Consider the following 16,876-nt stretch of genomic DNA (forward strand, 5'->3'; position numbering starts at 1 on the left):
TATGAACTTTTGTGCGATAAGCACCTATGATTTGAGTATTCTGAGATTATTGAGAAATGTTTTGACCTAATGGTCATTGACTTTTGAAATCCACTCTACTATATGAGATTATCGATGTGATTATTGGGTTCATGGTGAACCATGAGATTATTTCTAAAAGTAAATTTTTACGAGATGAGTGCAGATAATATAAAAGGAGTAGTATTTAGCACCTAGCGGCTAAGTTACTACGGTTTCTTACCCCAAAACTACGAACCACCATAGGTTGAGCCTGAGGCTGAGTTTATGATTATTATTGGGCCTAAGGACGAGTTGATATTAGGCCCAAAGTCGAGTTTTTTAGTGATCACTAGACCTAGGTTATACTCATTGGAAAGAGTATGATGCCTCTCCCCGTGAGGTCTTTTCCTTAGGAGTACAAAACGTTGGACTCCATGTAGCTCACATGGTTTATATCGGTTAAGAGAAACTCCCTAAACTAAAGTATTTTCCATTGAGATAAGATATTTTCCTTTAAAACTAAAATACTTTCCCTTGATATGAGTATTTTTCCCTAAAGCTTGAAATGAGATATTTTCCTAACGTGAATGAAATGCCTTCAAGTATGTTCCAAAGTTATATGATTTTGAATTCCAAGTATTTGAGTTCAAAAGAGTTATGAGTTATTCAGCATTAAAGAAGTTTTACTCTCCATGAGACATATGCATGAGTTAAAAGTATTGCCTAAAGTTTCCTTTAGCCTTGAGTAATGAGAATAAGAGAAAAGTACAAATTTCAAAGCTAAAAGTATAATGACTCACGAGATTTGTGTTACATTCTCCAATCTACATGATTCATGAGCTTTACATTTTATACATATTCGAGCCATATGAGTCATTACTTATTGCATGCATGATTTTATTAAAAAGTGTTGATGTTGTATTATATAAATGCATGCACCCCCACATACTCAGTACATTCCCAAGTGTTGATCCACATATACGTCTATGTGCTACATTGTCTTATAATACAGGTTCAGGTGCTCAGTCTCAGCCTCGTTAGTGACTTTCGAGTATCTCTGTCTACATTTCCATAGTGGTGAGTCGTCATGGTTCGAGGACCTATCTTCAGACATTTCTGTATTTGAGAGACTATATTATTACTTTCAGTTCATTTCGAGTTAGTTGGGGACCTTTCCCAACGGCTCTCTAGTTCATGGATTAGTAGAGGCTTTTTCAGACTAGTTATCATATTGTGGTTGTGTTGAGGTTTCCAGTATTGTGGTCGTTTGGATCGAGCATCTTCTTCGTATTTTCATTCATATGATATGACTATGCTAGTGTTTGAATTATTTCATCTTGAAATGAGTGTTATTAGTAGAAACAGGCTCAAAGGGTTAGCTGGGGTCTACTTGTAGACTTAAGCACCGTGTGACATCCCGAGAGGTGATTTCAGGTCGTTACAACAGTTTATGTGAGTACAAAGAACATTTTCAATTTGTTCAACTAAGGTATTTTTCAAAGATATACCTTCTTCTAGGAGATCATGGATGATTACTTGCAATTCCTGAACTTGAGAGACAACCGATTTGTTATCTATCATTTTAAAGTCCAGAAAGCTTACAACAAAGAATTTCTTAATTCCTGCATCCCCTGTCTTATATTTTCGTTCTAGTGCCCCCCCCCCCCCCCCACAAAATTCCTTCAATGTCTTAGTTTCACTATAAACATTGTAAAGGTCACTCAAGATATAATTCCTGCAAAGAAAATCTGAGTGTTTACAAGCCTCTACAATCATGAGACGCTCTTTGTCCGAGGTTTTCTCAGGCACCTCAGGAGCATCCTCACTGGTGAACCTTTGAAGGCATAGAGTGGTGAGGTAAAAGAACATCTTTTGTTATCATCGCTTGAAGTTAATGCCCGTAAATTTTTTGGGTTTCTCCGTCGGTGCCATTGTTGGAGGAGCATTCGTGCGACTTGTTGAGGCAATACTTGTTGCCCCCATAGACATTGCCGCATCTTGCATTTGACTTTCGTTAGTCATTTTTCTTGTCACCACAAGACAGTAAATTTAGTATTTTCAGAATACTACTTTTAAGTTAAATAACTTTAAACTCTTCTTGTTTGTAGTTAACGATGAAGTTTTGATTACTTTCAATCGTCAATCGAGTGACCTTTAACTTGTGATGAAGATTTTATGTCTTCAAACCGCTAGTTAAGTTCAAACGGAGTAAAAATCTTAAAGTTTTAATCTCCAAAAACAAGCAATACAGATTCTATAGATTATTCCTTAAGATTGTATTTTGTATGGTGTTTCGGGTACAAGAATTTGTATACAAACAACACCAACTTCAACACAAGTTCATGTATAAACAAGAACACCTTTGAAGTTCTTTAACACCTTTAACACAAGATTACTAATAATCTATCCAAGAAGTGTGTTAGATTTATATCAGTGTAAAACTCATGAAAAATGACACCTAGCAGTCAAATGCAACATATTAGGCCAGCTAGATATTTCTATGGATGATTGAGTCAAGAGGTCTCCTTATGTGTCAATCCTTACATCTCTTCATTCTTATGTTTCTATATATAATTTGGATCTACACAAAATTTTCATTATGTCATTTGCTCAACAAGTTTATCCACTAATTCTAGAATCTAGATGCATATAGAATTGCATATCAAAATTTGAAATTTGAACATAATTGCAACAGTAGCATAACTTGTACTAGACATTTTTTTCTAGCTCCATGCTCGTGTGCCATCGCATTCTATTTTACTTTTTGTTCATTTTTAAACAACCTATTGTAGAGTAAACTCGACCAACCTAACTAAGGAAGGGTATATTTGTTGTATTTTTTTGTGAGTCAAGTCGGTTGGGATGAGTTAAATTAGGGTGTACTTTATTTTTAGAAACAAAATATTTATGTTGATTTTGATTTTTCTGTTAAATGAAGAGTACAAATGAAAATTTCTTAACAACGAGGATAAAATTGACCTCAGGTTATAACAACGAAAGTGAATTTGATCTTAAAATATGATAAGTGGTATATTTAATTAATTTTTTAAAGTAGAGAAACAAATTTGATCCTTTTCTCAAAAATAAAACTAACTCTTTTATTGTGGGCCTCAACTATTAAGGGTTCGTTTGATGAGGTATAAGGCATAATAATTAAAAATAAAATATAATATTAATTAGTCTCAAAGTTATTTATTCCACTACTTATATTATATTGATGAAATAAAGTTATCACAAATGCATAATCAGATAATTAACTCTGAATAAACAATTTTGAAATTAATTATTCAGAATAACCTATTCCCAAATAAATCACCCCTATAATCAGATAATTAACTCTGAATAACTAATTTCGAAATTAATTATTCGAAATAACCAGTTCCCAAACAAACCGCCCCTAGTATAAAGTTGAGGGAGTATAATTTAATTCCAAAGCAATCAATTCAAGGACGGAGGGAGGAAGTGCTGGTGAGTCTGTTCACTGTGTGCCATTTTCCACATACAAGTTGTTTAATGAAATTCCCATTTTAATTTACTTTATTACTTCCCCAAGTTAAAGGGTTTTACTAAGATTTTTCATACATATATTATTTTGATAATAGGTCAGCAAAGATATGATTTTTAGAAGAATTTGGAATGTGAATAGTGAGATAAACATGAAGTTGATGAGACAGATAAGAAGAACATTCTCAGTTTCAAGTAAATCTACAGTTGATTTTGCTTCAAAAGATGGTGAACTTAGGGTCTTCATTGTTGCTGGGGAGGTTTCTGGTGATATAATTGGTTCACGTGTAATGACTTCTTTGATAAAGCTTTCTCCTTTCCCTGTACATTTTGCTGGTGTTGGAGGGTAATGTTTCTCTTTCTTTTTAGTTATTTGTTCATCATATTTGTGCCTTTTTTTGGTCTGCCAGGAATAGTTCTTTTTTGCAACATTATATAACTTTTAATTTGAATAGGAAATTTGAGGTACACCCCCTAACAGTGTGTTTGAATGATTGATACCTATTGTATTGTATTGTGTCGTTAGTTTAAACACAATGTTTGTTTTGATTATTACTTAAATTTTATTATATCTCATAGTTAAAATCCATCATTAACGTAACGGCAAAAAGTCCCATTCAATGAAACAACCAATATGGTATGGTCGTATCGTTACCTTATTTTTTCCTCATTTTATCTTTACTTATTATTTAATATATTTGATATCCTATTTTACCTGTTATCCTACTTTTGAATAGTAGCCCCACCCCATATTCTACTTTTCCTGTTGGTTTATCCTTCAAAATGGTTGATGTATGAGATTATGTAATAACAAAAAATGATATAATCTCAAGCATGTATTAATTAAAACAATACAGAGCACCACAATACAACCTTCCTCGGACTCTGGGCATAGCGGGAGCTTTAGTGCACTGGATTGCTTGCTTTTTTATTTTTTTTTATTTTTTACAATACCACACAATACAGTGCAATATGATACATTATGAAACAATACGTAACAACCATACAAAACAAAGTGTAAGATTTTTGTTAGGGTGTGTGAACGAAAGTCCACAGACCCCACTATGTGGGAATATACTGGGTTTGTTGTTGTTGTGTGAACGAAAGTTCAAAAATTTGTAGCTGCACATAATTGATAACTATGCCTAGAGATGTTTTCACACTTTCTGGGTATCCTTATTGATAATTAGTAGCTTGTTAGAGTTACTAAGTGAAAGCTAACTTGTTCAAAAGCCAAGTGTATATTGGAGGGGTGAATCAGACTACAAGACAATTTATCTTCATCTGTTAGGCCATGAACTGTAAACTACCTTGGGCACACAATCAGAAGAAAGACAAGCTTTGGATTAGCTGGATGCACACATAATAAAGAAGCAAGATTTGGCACTTATGAAGGCACTTAAACAAACACTTATGGAGGCACCTAAACAAACATTTTGGATGACAGAGAAAATTCTGAATATGAGGAGGAAGCACTTGTTAGTTATGAACACAGACAAGAAGATTATTCACAATGGTAAATTCTTAATCTCTTGTATTTACAGGTGCGTGAGAGGTGAGGTGGATAACATGCAGTCATAATGCAGACTGCCCTAAACAAACGTTTGTACTTTGGAATGCATTACAGGGAGGGTTAAGAACTAAGGAGAAATTACATGGATGGGGTCTGAATGAACACTAAGTGTGTGTTGTGTAGCACCTGCGACGAATCTCTGCTAAACATCTGTCTTTTGAATTTGTATATGTTAAAGAAGTCTGGTAACAAATTATGATTTGGATGAAGTGGAGGAAGAGGATACTAGTTTGGGAGCAGGAGTGGCAAAGGTTGGTAGAAAAATCTAGAGGAAAAAGTGCCAAAAGTTACTCTTGGTCCATCATACAAGGTAAAAGGGAGATTAACAGGGATGTTGTCAATCGTATTGGAGCAGTGTGGGTGAAATAGAGGCTCGCTTTCAGGGTTTTGTGTGATAAGGATGTTCCTCGAGGCTCAAGGATAAGTTCTACAGAGCGGTGGTTAGACCTGTATGATTGAATGGAGAGTGCTAGCCCATCAAAAACACATACTCAGAAGATGAAGGTAGTGAAGATGTGGATGCTCGGACGGATGTCAGACATACTAAGAGAGAGATGATTTGCAATAAAGTATATAGGGCAAGGTGGAAGCGGCCTCCGTGGAGGACAAGATGAGGGAAGTGAGACTGAGATGGTTTAGGCATGTGAAGATAAGGTGTGTATATTATTAGAATATGAATAGGAATAGGAATAGTACACAAAATCTTACTTAGAAAAGGATTGCAATGTAGTATCTATAAATAGGGTGTCAATGTAATAATATAGACACACAATTCAATAGTAGTTTTTCTCCATTATTGTCTCACATGGTATCAGAGCATGGTCCATTCTCACCCAATGTTGGGCCCCCGATTTTCGGGGAGATTGTCCACGCGTGAGGTTGGGGTGTTAAAGATTAAGAAGAAAGTTCCACATTGGTAGTTAATGAGATGGGTGGTCTCTTTGTAAGGCTTGGGCAATCCTCCTCCTCATGAGCTAGCTTTTGGGATGTGAGTTAGGCCCAAGACCAATTTTAACATGGTATCAAAGCTTTGGTGAGAAAAAACATTGTGCTTCAATTTCCGGCGGCTGAATTGTGTCATCTTCCGTTTGGTACGTGTTGTTCGAAAACCAAGAGTAATACAAGGCTCTATAATCTCCGACGACTAAACCCCGACGAGAGCCATCGGAAAATATCTCTGCATGCGCCTTTACGCGCTGACAACAACAAGATTTTTCGGCGAGATCTCGGTCACGCGCCGACACATGAGGCATTTTTTCGATATAGTTTCTGACTATTTCTTTTTCCATTGGAGTCGCCTGGGTATTCCGATCTCATTTTTGGAGATTATTTGCAGATTCTGATCGCTGGAGTTGGGATTCCGACGACTATCAGAAGCTTTTTCGGCGCATGCAATTTTTCGAAAGTTTTTTTTTCAAGTAGCCTCACTTATTTCCAAGTCTGCTCATATGATTATTTTCTGATTCCGAGCAACTTCCGAACATCAGATCTTATATCGACTTCTCTTTTTCCCGGCCAAATTCCAACGATATTTCTTTTATTAAATCTGAATCTTAATAAGGAGATCAAAAACTCAGAGTCAGAGTTTATGAAGAATCGATGAGGGGAAGGTCGATTTGGAAGATCTCGACGTAGGTGTAGTTATTGTAAAAGGTTTGGACATGCTCATGGCGTATGTTATTCTGGACCTAAGTGTCGTTATTGTAATAAGCTTGGATATATGTTATTCTGGACCTAAGTGTCGTTATTGTAATAAGCTTGGACATACTCGTGAAATATGCTATTCTTTGCATGGCCGACCACCTAAAAATGCTCATATTGCTCAGTCTAACACCACAGGTGATCAACGGGTGTATTTATCTGACAAGGAATATAATGATTATCTTCAATATCAAGCAAGTCAGCATATATTTCTACCAATAGCCTCAACTGCACAATCTCCTACCTTTGGATCATGGGTTGTGGACTCAGGTGCTTCTAATCATATTTTTGGTGACAAATCACTTCTGTCTGATATTGTTTATTCACAATCTTTTTCTGCTATTACTTTAGCTAATGAAATTCGAACAGAGCCAAAAGGAGTTGGACAAGCCAAACCCCTATCTTCTGTCACTCTAGACTTTGTTCTTTATGTCCTTGGTTGTCCTTTTAATCTTGCATTTGTTAGTCGTTTAACACGTGCCATTGATTGTAGTATAACCTTTTTTGATGATTCTTTTCTAATGCAGGACCGCAAAACGGGACAGACAATTGGCATAGGACATGAATCACAAGGCCTTTACCATCTTACCTCTTCAAATTCTTTCACAGCATGCTCCGCAACAGATCCTCTGGACCTTATTCACAAACGTTTAGGACATCCGAATCTATTCAAGCTACAAAAGATGGTGCCTAGTTTGTCTAGTCTATCCACATTAGCTTATGAGTTGTGTCAACATGGGAAACACATCCGTGCTACATTTTCACGTAGTATTGAGAGTCGCTCAGAGTCTATTCTCTTATTAGTTCATTTTGATATTTGGGGTCCTAGTAGAGTCAGTTCACCCTTAGGATTTCGTTACTTTGTTACTTTCATCAATGATTTTTCTAGATGTACTTGGGTTTCCTTGATGGAAGATCGTTCCGAGTTATTCTCTATATTCAAAGGTTTTTGTGTTGAAATACAAAATCAATTTGGTGTTTCTATTCGTGCTTTTTGTAATGATAATGCCTTAGAATACTTATCCTCCCAGTTTCAAGAGTTTATGACTCACCAAGGAATCATTCACCAGACTTCATGCCCATACACCCCTCAGCAGAATGGTTTAACAGAAAGGAAAAATAGGCATCTCATTGAGACTGCTCGCACTCTTCTCATTGAATCCCATGTTCCGCTACGTTTTTGGGGCGATACAGTCCTCGCATCTTGCTATCTCATTAATAGAATGCCATCATCTTTGATTCAGAACCAGGTTCCCCATTCCATACTATTTCCTCAGTCACATCTCTATTATGTCTCCCCTTGTGTTTTTGGGAGCACATGTTTTGTTCATAACTTAGCCTGAGGAAAAGATAAATTAGCCCCTCGTGCTCTCAAATGTGTCTTCCTTAGTTACTCTCGAGTTCAAAAAGGATATCAATGATATTCACCTGATCTGGGTTGCTACCTTATGTCCGCTGATGTTACATTCTTTGAATCTCAACCTTACTATACATCTTCTGATCATCTTAATATTTTTGAGGTTTTATCCATACCTCTAATCTTACCCACACTAATGTTTGAGGAATCTACGATTACTTCTCCATTGCCAGCTACAGTGCCACCACTTTTGACTTATCACTGCCGCCCACGTCCAACATCAGTCCCAGATGATCCATGTCATATGCCTGATGCTTCCCCTACTGCGGACCTGTCTTCTTCTGGCCAATCAGTTGCACCTTAAAAAGATATAAGATCCACTCGTAATGTTAACCCACATTATATTTTCTTAAGTTATCATCGTTTGTCATCACCCCATTATGTTTTTGTATCATCTTTGTCCTCTGTTTCCATCCCTATGACTACAGATGAAGCACTTTCTCATTCAGGATGGAAACAGGCTATGATTGATGAGATGTTTGCTTTACACACTAGTGGTACTTGGGAGCTTGTTTCCTTTCTTGCAGGTAAATCTACTGTTGATTGCCGCTGGGTTTATACAGTCAAAGTTGGTTTGGATGGTTAGGTTGATCGACTGAAGGCTCGGCTTGTTGCCAAAAGATATGCACAGATATTTGGGCTTGATTACAGTGACACTTTCTTTTCCGTGGCTAAAATAGCACCAGTTCGTCTTTTTATCTCTATGGCTGTCGTTCGCCATTGGCCTTTTTATCAATTGGACATTAAGAATGCTTTTATGCATGGTGATCTTGAGGAAGAAGTCTATATGGAGCAGCCACCTAGTTTTGTTGCTCAAGGGAGTCTAGTAGCCTTGTATGTCGATTGCGCAAGTCACTTTATGGTTTGAAACAGTCCCCTCGAGCCTGGTTCGAAAAGTTTAGCACAGTGATTCAGGAGTTTGGCATGATTCATAGTGGAGTTGATCATTCAATGTTTTATCGCCATTCTGAACCAAATCTGTGTATTTATTTGGTGGTTTATGTTGACGATATTGTTGTCACCGGCAATGATCAAGATGGTATTACTAACTTGAAGAAACATTTCTTTCAGCATTTCCAGACTAAAGACCTTGGCAGACTGAAATACTTTCTAAGTATTGAAGTTGCTCAGTCCAGATCAGGTATTGTTAATTGTCAAATCAAGTATGCTTTAGACATTCTTGAGGAGACAGGAATGATGGGATGTCGATCCATTGATACTCCTATGGATCCAAATGCTAAACTTCTATCAGGACAAGGAGAGCCACTCAGTGATCCTGGAAGGTATAGGCAGTTGGTTGGAAAGTTGAATTATCTCACAATGACTAGACCTGACATCTCTTTTCCTGTGAGTGTGGTAAGTCAATTTATGACTTCCCCCCGTGATAGTCATTGGGATGCAGTTGTTCGTATTTTGCGATATATAAAGACATCTCCAGGTAAAGGTCTACTCTTCGAGGATCGAGGCCATGAGCATATCATTGGATATACAGACGCTGATTGGGCAGGATCACCCTTTAATAGACGTTCTACATCTGGATATTGTGTTTTAGTAAGAGGTAATTTGGTGTCCTGGAAGAGTAAGAAACAGAGTGTGGTTGCTCGATCTAGTGTCGAAGCAGAGTATCGAGCAATGGCTGCAGCAACTTGCGAGCTGATTTGGATCAAACAATTGCTGAGAGAATTAAAATTTGGCGAAAATAGTAAGATGAAACTTGTATGTGATAATCAGGCAGCCCTTCATATTGCATCTAATCCAGTATTCCATGAGAGGACCAAGCACATAGAGATTGATTGTCACTTTGTCAGGGAAAAGATACTCTCGGTAGATATTGTTACAGAATTTGTAAAGTCAAGAGATCAACTTGCAGATATCTTCACCAAGTCTTTCACCAGTCCTCGTATTAATCATATTTGTAGCAAGCCAGGTACATATGATTTGTATGCACCAGCTTGAGGGGGAGTGTTAAAATATGAATAGGAATAGGAATAGTACACAAAATCCTACTTAGAAAAGAATTGTAATGTAGTATCTATAAATAGGGTGTCAATGTAATAATGTAGACACACAATTCAATAATAATTTTTCTCCATTATTTTCTTACACATATGATGAACCAATGAGGAGGTGTGAGAGGTTGGCTATCGTGGGTATTAAGAAAGGTAGAGGTAGGCCAAAGAAGAATTAGGGGTGGTGATTTGGCAGGACATGGCATATCTTCCAGACTTCAACTTACTGTGGACATGACTCTAGATAGGAAGATTTGGAGGTTGAAGATTGGGGCAGAAGGATCGTTGGTAGCCGCGTGGGTTAGCACCTTTATGTGGGCGACTTAGGAGGCTAGTCTCCTAATTTCTTTTTTTTCCTTTAAGTAGTATTGCATTACTATTTAGTACTTCCATAGTATCTTTTACTTTATTTTCTATTGTTACCTGTTGCTTCATTGGCTATGTTTATCTTCCCTTTTTACTGCCCTTATTTTGCTTTCTAGGCTGTTTTGGTAATGCATTGTTGTGCTGAAGGTATACTGGAAATAACCTCTCTACCCCGCAAAGGTAGGGGTAAGGTCTGCTTTCATCCTACCCTCCCCAGACTTCTGGGATTGCACTGGGTATGTTGTTATATTTTATGCTTTCACTAGTCAATAATGATGTCAAGTTGCCATCCTTAATTATCAGTATTCTTTCTTAATTATCAGTATTCTTTCTGTGTATATTTCCAGGAATATGATGTCTAAGCAAGGGTTGAACCCTTTGTTTCCAATGGAGGATATTGCAGTAATGGGCATTTGGGAGTTGCTGCCATATCTTAATCAGTTTAGGGTATGAAATACTTATGAATATCTGCATAAAGAAAACCAAGTTACTAGTTTTTCCAAGTCATTTACTTGAAGTGATACTTTAAGAAAAAAGTGATTCATGTTGTCTGAATGGTTTGGTACATGCATGAAATTTGGACCTTATTTGGATTTCGAAATGGCAGGTTAGGCTCAAACAAACTATAGAAGCTGCTCTTTCTTTTAATCCTCATGTCATACTCACTGTGGACGCTAAAGGATTCTCCTTCCGTTTCCTAAAGCATTTGAGGGGTAATGATCTGTAGCTTTTGTGAGTTCAAAGAGATTTTCAAGTTAAGGTATCAGGAACACAGAAAATACATTTTGCAGCTACGTGTGTTCAACAGGGGATGGTTAGCCCTCTGCACTTCCATTATGTAGCACCATCATTTTGGGCCTGGAAAGGTGGTGAAGCAAGGCTCAAAGGACTTCTTCAGTTTGTGGATCATGTACTATGCATTCTTCCATTTGAGGCAGAAGTCTGTAGATCAAATGGCCTGGCAGCAACCTTTGTTGGTCATCCCACCCTTGAAGATATTCCGGAATTCCAGGTAAATCAGTATATTGATATGTGTTTTATTCAATTTTTGGTACATGACAAGCTGTAATAACGACTAATGACATAGTAGTGCATCCGTCACCACTCAAATTATGCATCTGGTACCATAGTCTGGGTTTTCAGCTTTTGAGCATGCAGATATTCTCTCTTCAAGAAACTATTTACTGAGAATTCATGTATGATTTCGCAGATGCGACGGAGAAACTCCTATGAAGAAATAATTCACTAAGAAATTTTGTATAATTTCCCTGTTCTGATAGAGTGATTCCATCATAGTGTCTTCAGCTCAGAGTATGGTTTTTTAGCTTTTGAAATTGCATTTTTTGTTGTCAATTAACAACTTCTAAATAATTCTGTATAATCCTGGTGAATCACACCAGTGAAGCAAAGAAAAGAGAAATGAATAAGAAATATGAAACAGTGAATTATAACCCAACGTAACTTAATGGCGGGGTGTTTCCCCCTTAGCAATCATGTGGGTCATTTGGAAAGAGAGGAGTAGGAGGGCTTTTAAAGAAGTGGAACTTCATTTCGTAAAATTAGACAGTAGTGTTTTGTACCTAATTTACTTTTGGTGTACTTGTGAGGTCCCAATTTGTATAGAGGGTTGGAGCTCTTTTGTTGAGAACCATATTTTGGTGTAGGTTCTGTCCTTTTGTTATATGTTTATAGGGTTGCCCCCAAATGTTAATAAAATTATTTATCATATCAAAAAAAAAAAATATTAATGTAGTTTTATATTGATTTTTAGCGGAAGGATGCTACTGAAAGAAGATACAGAATTGAAGGAAATGCTGAATCATTTCTAACTGAACATGGAATATCATCGAGTACGTTAACTTGTAAGATACTGTTTATAGAAAGCTTCTGCTGTAACATAATAGACTATATTTGTGCATATTATTACCCAGTTTTGATTCCTTGATGAAAGTACAAAGGTGTTTAATGTGTGAAAAGCTTTCGATTTTTATGAACAATGTATATTTCTATGCTTTTGCTGTAATTTGTCATTTATCTAACAATGCAAGATCTTGCTCCCCGTGTTCACTCCTCATATGTTAAAATCTCTTTCTCCTTCCGGTGGCTTACCCTAAAAAATGGACATATTGGTTGGTAGTGTGCTAATCCTTTAGTTTCTATTATCTTTCTCAGCTTTCTAATTATGTTTTCTTGTTCAATTTAAAGGATCTCCAGTTATTTCCTTGCTTCCTGGAAGTAGATTACAGGAGGTTACTCGGATGTTCCCAATATTTTCAAAAACTGTGGAGCAATTAAAAGGTTCTTTTCCGAACTTGGTAGCAGCAGTTCATGTGGCACCTAATCAAAATGTGGAAGACTACATCAGTAAAGCTGTTAGTAAGTTGCCACCATCTGTTGTATTGGTTTCTGGAGGATCACATCAGATGAAATACAATTCATTTAGTGTAAGCACTTGATCTTGTACCTATACAATTTATAGTTAAGTTGCTAGAACTAGAGTTATGTCTTTTATTATGGTTTTGTACTTTTGGGGCTTAGTAAAAGGTCTGAATGTTCACTATTATAGAATAGCTGAACTATTTTGAGACTGTGACCAAAATGACTCAAATTGGAATATGGGGTAATTGGAAATGGGGCAAGTCTCTTGGTGGTACTCATAAGGTACAAACCACAATTATTACGCCTTGCAATGGAACACTAGCATCTTTTGATTCTTCTTGGCATTAAGTTTATCGCAATGCTGAGAGGATGAGAGTCATTGTGAGTTGGGAACCCAGCCACTTGGCTCACATTGATGGGTTTGGATGGGGGGATCTAATATCCAAGCACAAGGACGGAGGACCTAGTCTTTGCTACTAAAGGCTGGCCAATTGGTAACCATGTTGTCTTGTTCTAGTTTTGTCCGTGATGATAGGTAGCATATCAGGCTCTTGGCAGATTGAAGCTTAATAAGATCCAGAACAAGTAAGAGTAAGTGAAAAGTACTTGAAGATTGGCTTACAAGCTTCCTTCAATTGGTGAGATCTTTCACAAAATTTATGTTTGTCTTTCCTTTCCAAGTTGTTTCATTTCTTTTAGTAATCCAAAGAGTTCTAATGTGGATTAGATTCTCAATTGGTGTAGGATGTTTCAATAGTCAGTAGTTACATCACCACCAACAACATACTTCGTATAGTCCCACAAGTGGGTCTGGGGAGGGTAGAGTGTACATAGACCTACCTCAACCTTGTCAAGTATGAGAGGCCAATAGTCAGTAGTTACACCAAGATTGGTTTTAGATAATCTTTGTTTTAACCAACAAGCCTTTTCCTATATATAGTTGTTAGTATTTGGATTGTGCGTGAATTATTTACTTGACCCTCTCTTGCTATCATTACTTCTCTCTTTTTATATTCTACCTAACACTGAAATTTCAGTTCATTTTTTGTAATTATTTAAGGGGACATACAAAGCCTAAGGGCACAGCCTCTTGCAGAAATGCAGGGTATGGCTGCATACAATAAATGCTTATGGTTCGGCCCTGGACCCACGATGCACGAGGAGCTTCAGTGTACACTGCCCTTTTGAAAGCCTAAGGTTATCATTTTTCTGCTGTTAAATCATTTTATGAGTAAGAAGTGACATTTTCTGTGAATATGACTAAATCACCGATGGAGATAATATGTGGATCCATTATCCATGTGTATGCCTGTTGAAGGGGAGCCTTGGAGTAACTGATTAAATTGCTGCCATGTGACCAGAAGGTCACGGGTTCAAGCCTTGGAAACAGCCTCTGGCAAAAATGCAAGGTCAGGTTGCGTACAATACACTCTTGTGGTGGGGCCCTTCTCCGGACCCAGCGTATAGCGGGAGCTTTAGTGCACCGGGCTGTCCTTTTTATGTGTATGCCTGTACTTTCTTTTCCCTTTACTTTTATGGCTCATGAATATCTGAATTGTTATGCCATGTTTCAAGGTGGAGTTGGTAACTTGTACTGTATTTCTGCATAATGCAGGCTAGCAGTGTAGCTCTATGTACTTCGGGTACGGTTGCAATGGAGATGCAACTTGCACGACTACCATGTGTTGTTGCATATCGAGCCCATCTCCTGACAGAATGGGTTATACGATACAAAGCTATTATACCTTATATCTCTATTCCTAATATTCTATTGGATTCAGCTGTAATCCCTGAAGTTCTATTTCAGGAATGCACGCCCTCAAAATTGGAGTCATTGCTCAAGTAAGCTTCCTGTAAATGGTTCTAATCTCTTTTTTGGTTTCTTACAGTCTGGAGCAATTTAACTTAAACTTCACTGATGTATAAAGTTTCTGTCTTGGACAATATCGTCCAATGAAATACATGAGCTGGTTGTCTTCGTTTTTTATTTACTATGGTTGGAACGAAATAAGAGTACTGAAGGAAAAACTATACATATACACGACTGAAGTATAAGTCCTTGTATTATTGGAATTCTTGTGTAATCTTTTAAATGAACATGGCATGGAGTTCATGCTAGCTTTTCTCAGATCCTTGCGTTCATAAGGAGCCGAAAAGTACTGCACATCTTGCACCTTCTTGGTGCTCTTTTTTGTCAAAAAAATGGGCGAGCTGGCCATGAGACCCGAAATTATACTTTCTTCTACCTTGCAGGTTGTTATTTTTCTGATGTTAGCAAATTCAGATGAAATCAATCATAGATAGAACAAAAGGTTTAGAAGATGAAAACTAGAGAGCTGCAATTGTGTGCCTATGTGTGTGTGGAAGTACATGCTATAATAAGACTTTAAAATGGCTTACATTGTGACTCCAGAATCTTGAAATTGCAGGAATTTATTACTTGATGAAAACCTTGGGGAAAAACAAATCAATGCTGCTGAAAAGGTTATTAAGCTGCTAAGACCTCCAGAGACGAGTTTTGGTTGCTCAACCCTGGGGGAGATGAGGATTCCTATTTCTGATTGTACACCAAGTATGGTTGCAGCAAATGCAATACTGTATTATCAGAGGAAGGTGGAATAATATGTTCGCTTCAAATTCAGCAGCTGTGATGAGCGAATTGGTAATAAGATGCAAGCGGAGAGTTCTGGAGGTTAGCATGAAGCTGAAAGGCAGTTGAATCATTTCAGTCGTGGGTTATTTTTCAACTTTTTGTCAGTTGATTTCCTTCCTCAGTTTTCAGTTGCATATAGCAATCTCAAGTTGTATCTGAAAGCTGTGTGAAATAGTTAATGAAAGTTTTCCGGTCTTGGACGATCTTCCTTCGTCCTCTCTTAATTCTCGATAGCACTTGGTCAGTCGGTGGTTGTTCAGATTAAAAGCTGTGTGAACTGGATTTATGAAGTAAGATCGAAGGAGGTGAGGAGATTTATCTAAGGGGTCGTTTGGTTTAAGTTACAAAAATAAATAATTTCGGGATAAAATTTTTAATGCATGTTTGGTTGGCAATATCCGGAATAACTTATCTCGGGACTAATAAATAGTATCGGAATAAGTTATCCACCCATTTGGTGGGATAACAATCCCATCATTATTCATTCTCGGGATAAAACTAGAAAAGGACACAATTGTCCTTCAAATTCTTTAGATTATCATTTTATATATATTACTTTACTTTTTTTTATATAAAATATAAGGTATTTGTAGAACGAGATAGGTTAGATTTTAATGCGAATGAATATGAAACTTATCATATGAAGTTCAAATTTTTAGATGAGATGAAAAAATAAATTACAAAATTTTGTGTATAATATTTTGTTGTTTCCGCACAAGTTTGTCATCATTTTTATTTTACTTTTTCTACTAATTTACTCAAACATTTTTATCTAAAAATTCAAAAAAATAAATCTAACTACTACACGAGTCATCGTTATTTATGTTTTGGAGAAAGTAAAAAATTCAAACTTACAAATAAAGAGAAAAATCATATAAATCAAATAAATAATTTTTTTGTGTTGAGTAATGGAGAATCTAGCTAGCTATTATTTTAAAACCTTTTTCAAATCTATAGCTAGTAACATTTTTTCAAATGATTTTATTGATATATATATATATATATATGTATGTATGTATGTATGTATATATTATTTTACTTTACTACTATATATAAGAGAGAATGTGAGATTTTAGTAGTCCTTGCATTAATTTTTTTTTTAATCATTTTATTCCTAATTTAAATTTTAATTACTCTACAAATTTTCATTCATTTTGATAAATTTGAATAATTATATGAGCTTATTAAATGCTACAATAGTGATGAGTAATGGAAAAATAATAGTGATACCATAGAAATTATTTATACAATCAACAACAAAGGCTCAAATCAAG

The 16,876-nt window shown here is 36.5% G+C and overlaps 1 protein-coding gene and 1 long non-coding RNA gene across 3 annotated transcripts; one reads left to right on the top strand and one right to left on the bottom strand.

Annotated features, from left to right (window-relative positions):
• The first annotated feature begins 3,325 nt into the window (after window positions 1-3,325).
• On the top strand, window positions 3,326-15,805 carry LOC107878207 (probable lipid-A-disaccharide synthase, mitochondrial). Of its 2 annotated transcripts, none has more exons than XM_016725127.2 (9): window positions 3,326-3,468; window positions 3,603-3,850; window positions 10,918-11,017; window positions 11,178-11,283; window positions 11,362-11,582; window positions 12,342-12,420; window positions 12,776-13,014; window positions 14,565-14,791; window positions 15,379-15,805. In XM_016725127.2, the coding sequence occupies exons 2-9, from the start codon at window positions 3,615-3,617 to the stop codon at window positions 15,569-15,571; spliced, it is 1,401 nt and encodes a 466-aa protein (XP_016580613.1). In that variant the 5' UTR covers window positions 3,326-3,468; window positions 3,603-3,614; the 3' UTR covers window positions 15,572-15,805. The 2 variants fall into 2 exon arrangements, with proteins under 2 accessions (XP_016580613.1, XP_047271270.1); XM_047415314.1 differs by lacking the exon at window positions 3,326-3,468 and adding an exon at window positions 7,306-10,122 and having other exon boundaries at window positions 3,712-3,850.
• On the bottom strand, window positions 14,841-15,491 carry LOC124900075. Its single transcript, XR_007057694.1, has 2 exons — window positions 15,350-15,491; window positions 14,841-15,195 (listed from the first exon to the last, which is right to left on the bottom strand). It is a non-coding gene; the product is annotated as an uncharacterized LOC124900075 (long non-coding RNA).
• Window positions 15,806-16,876: the final 1,071 nt, after the last annotated feature.

Source organism: Capsicum annuum, chromosome 7 (assembly GCF_002878395.1).
Source record: "Capsicum annuum cultivar UCD-10X-F1 chromosome 7, UCD10Xv1.1, whole genome shotgun sequence".
NCBI lineage: Eukaryota > Viridiplantae > Streptophyta > Magnoliopsida > Solanales > Solanaceae > Capsicum > Capsicum annuum.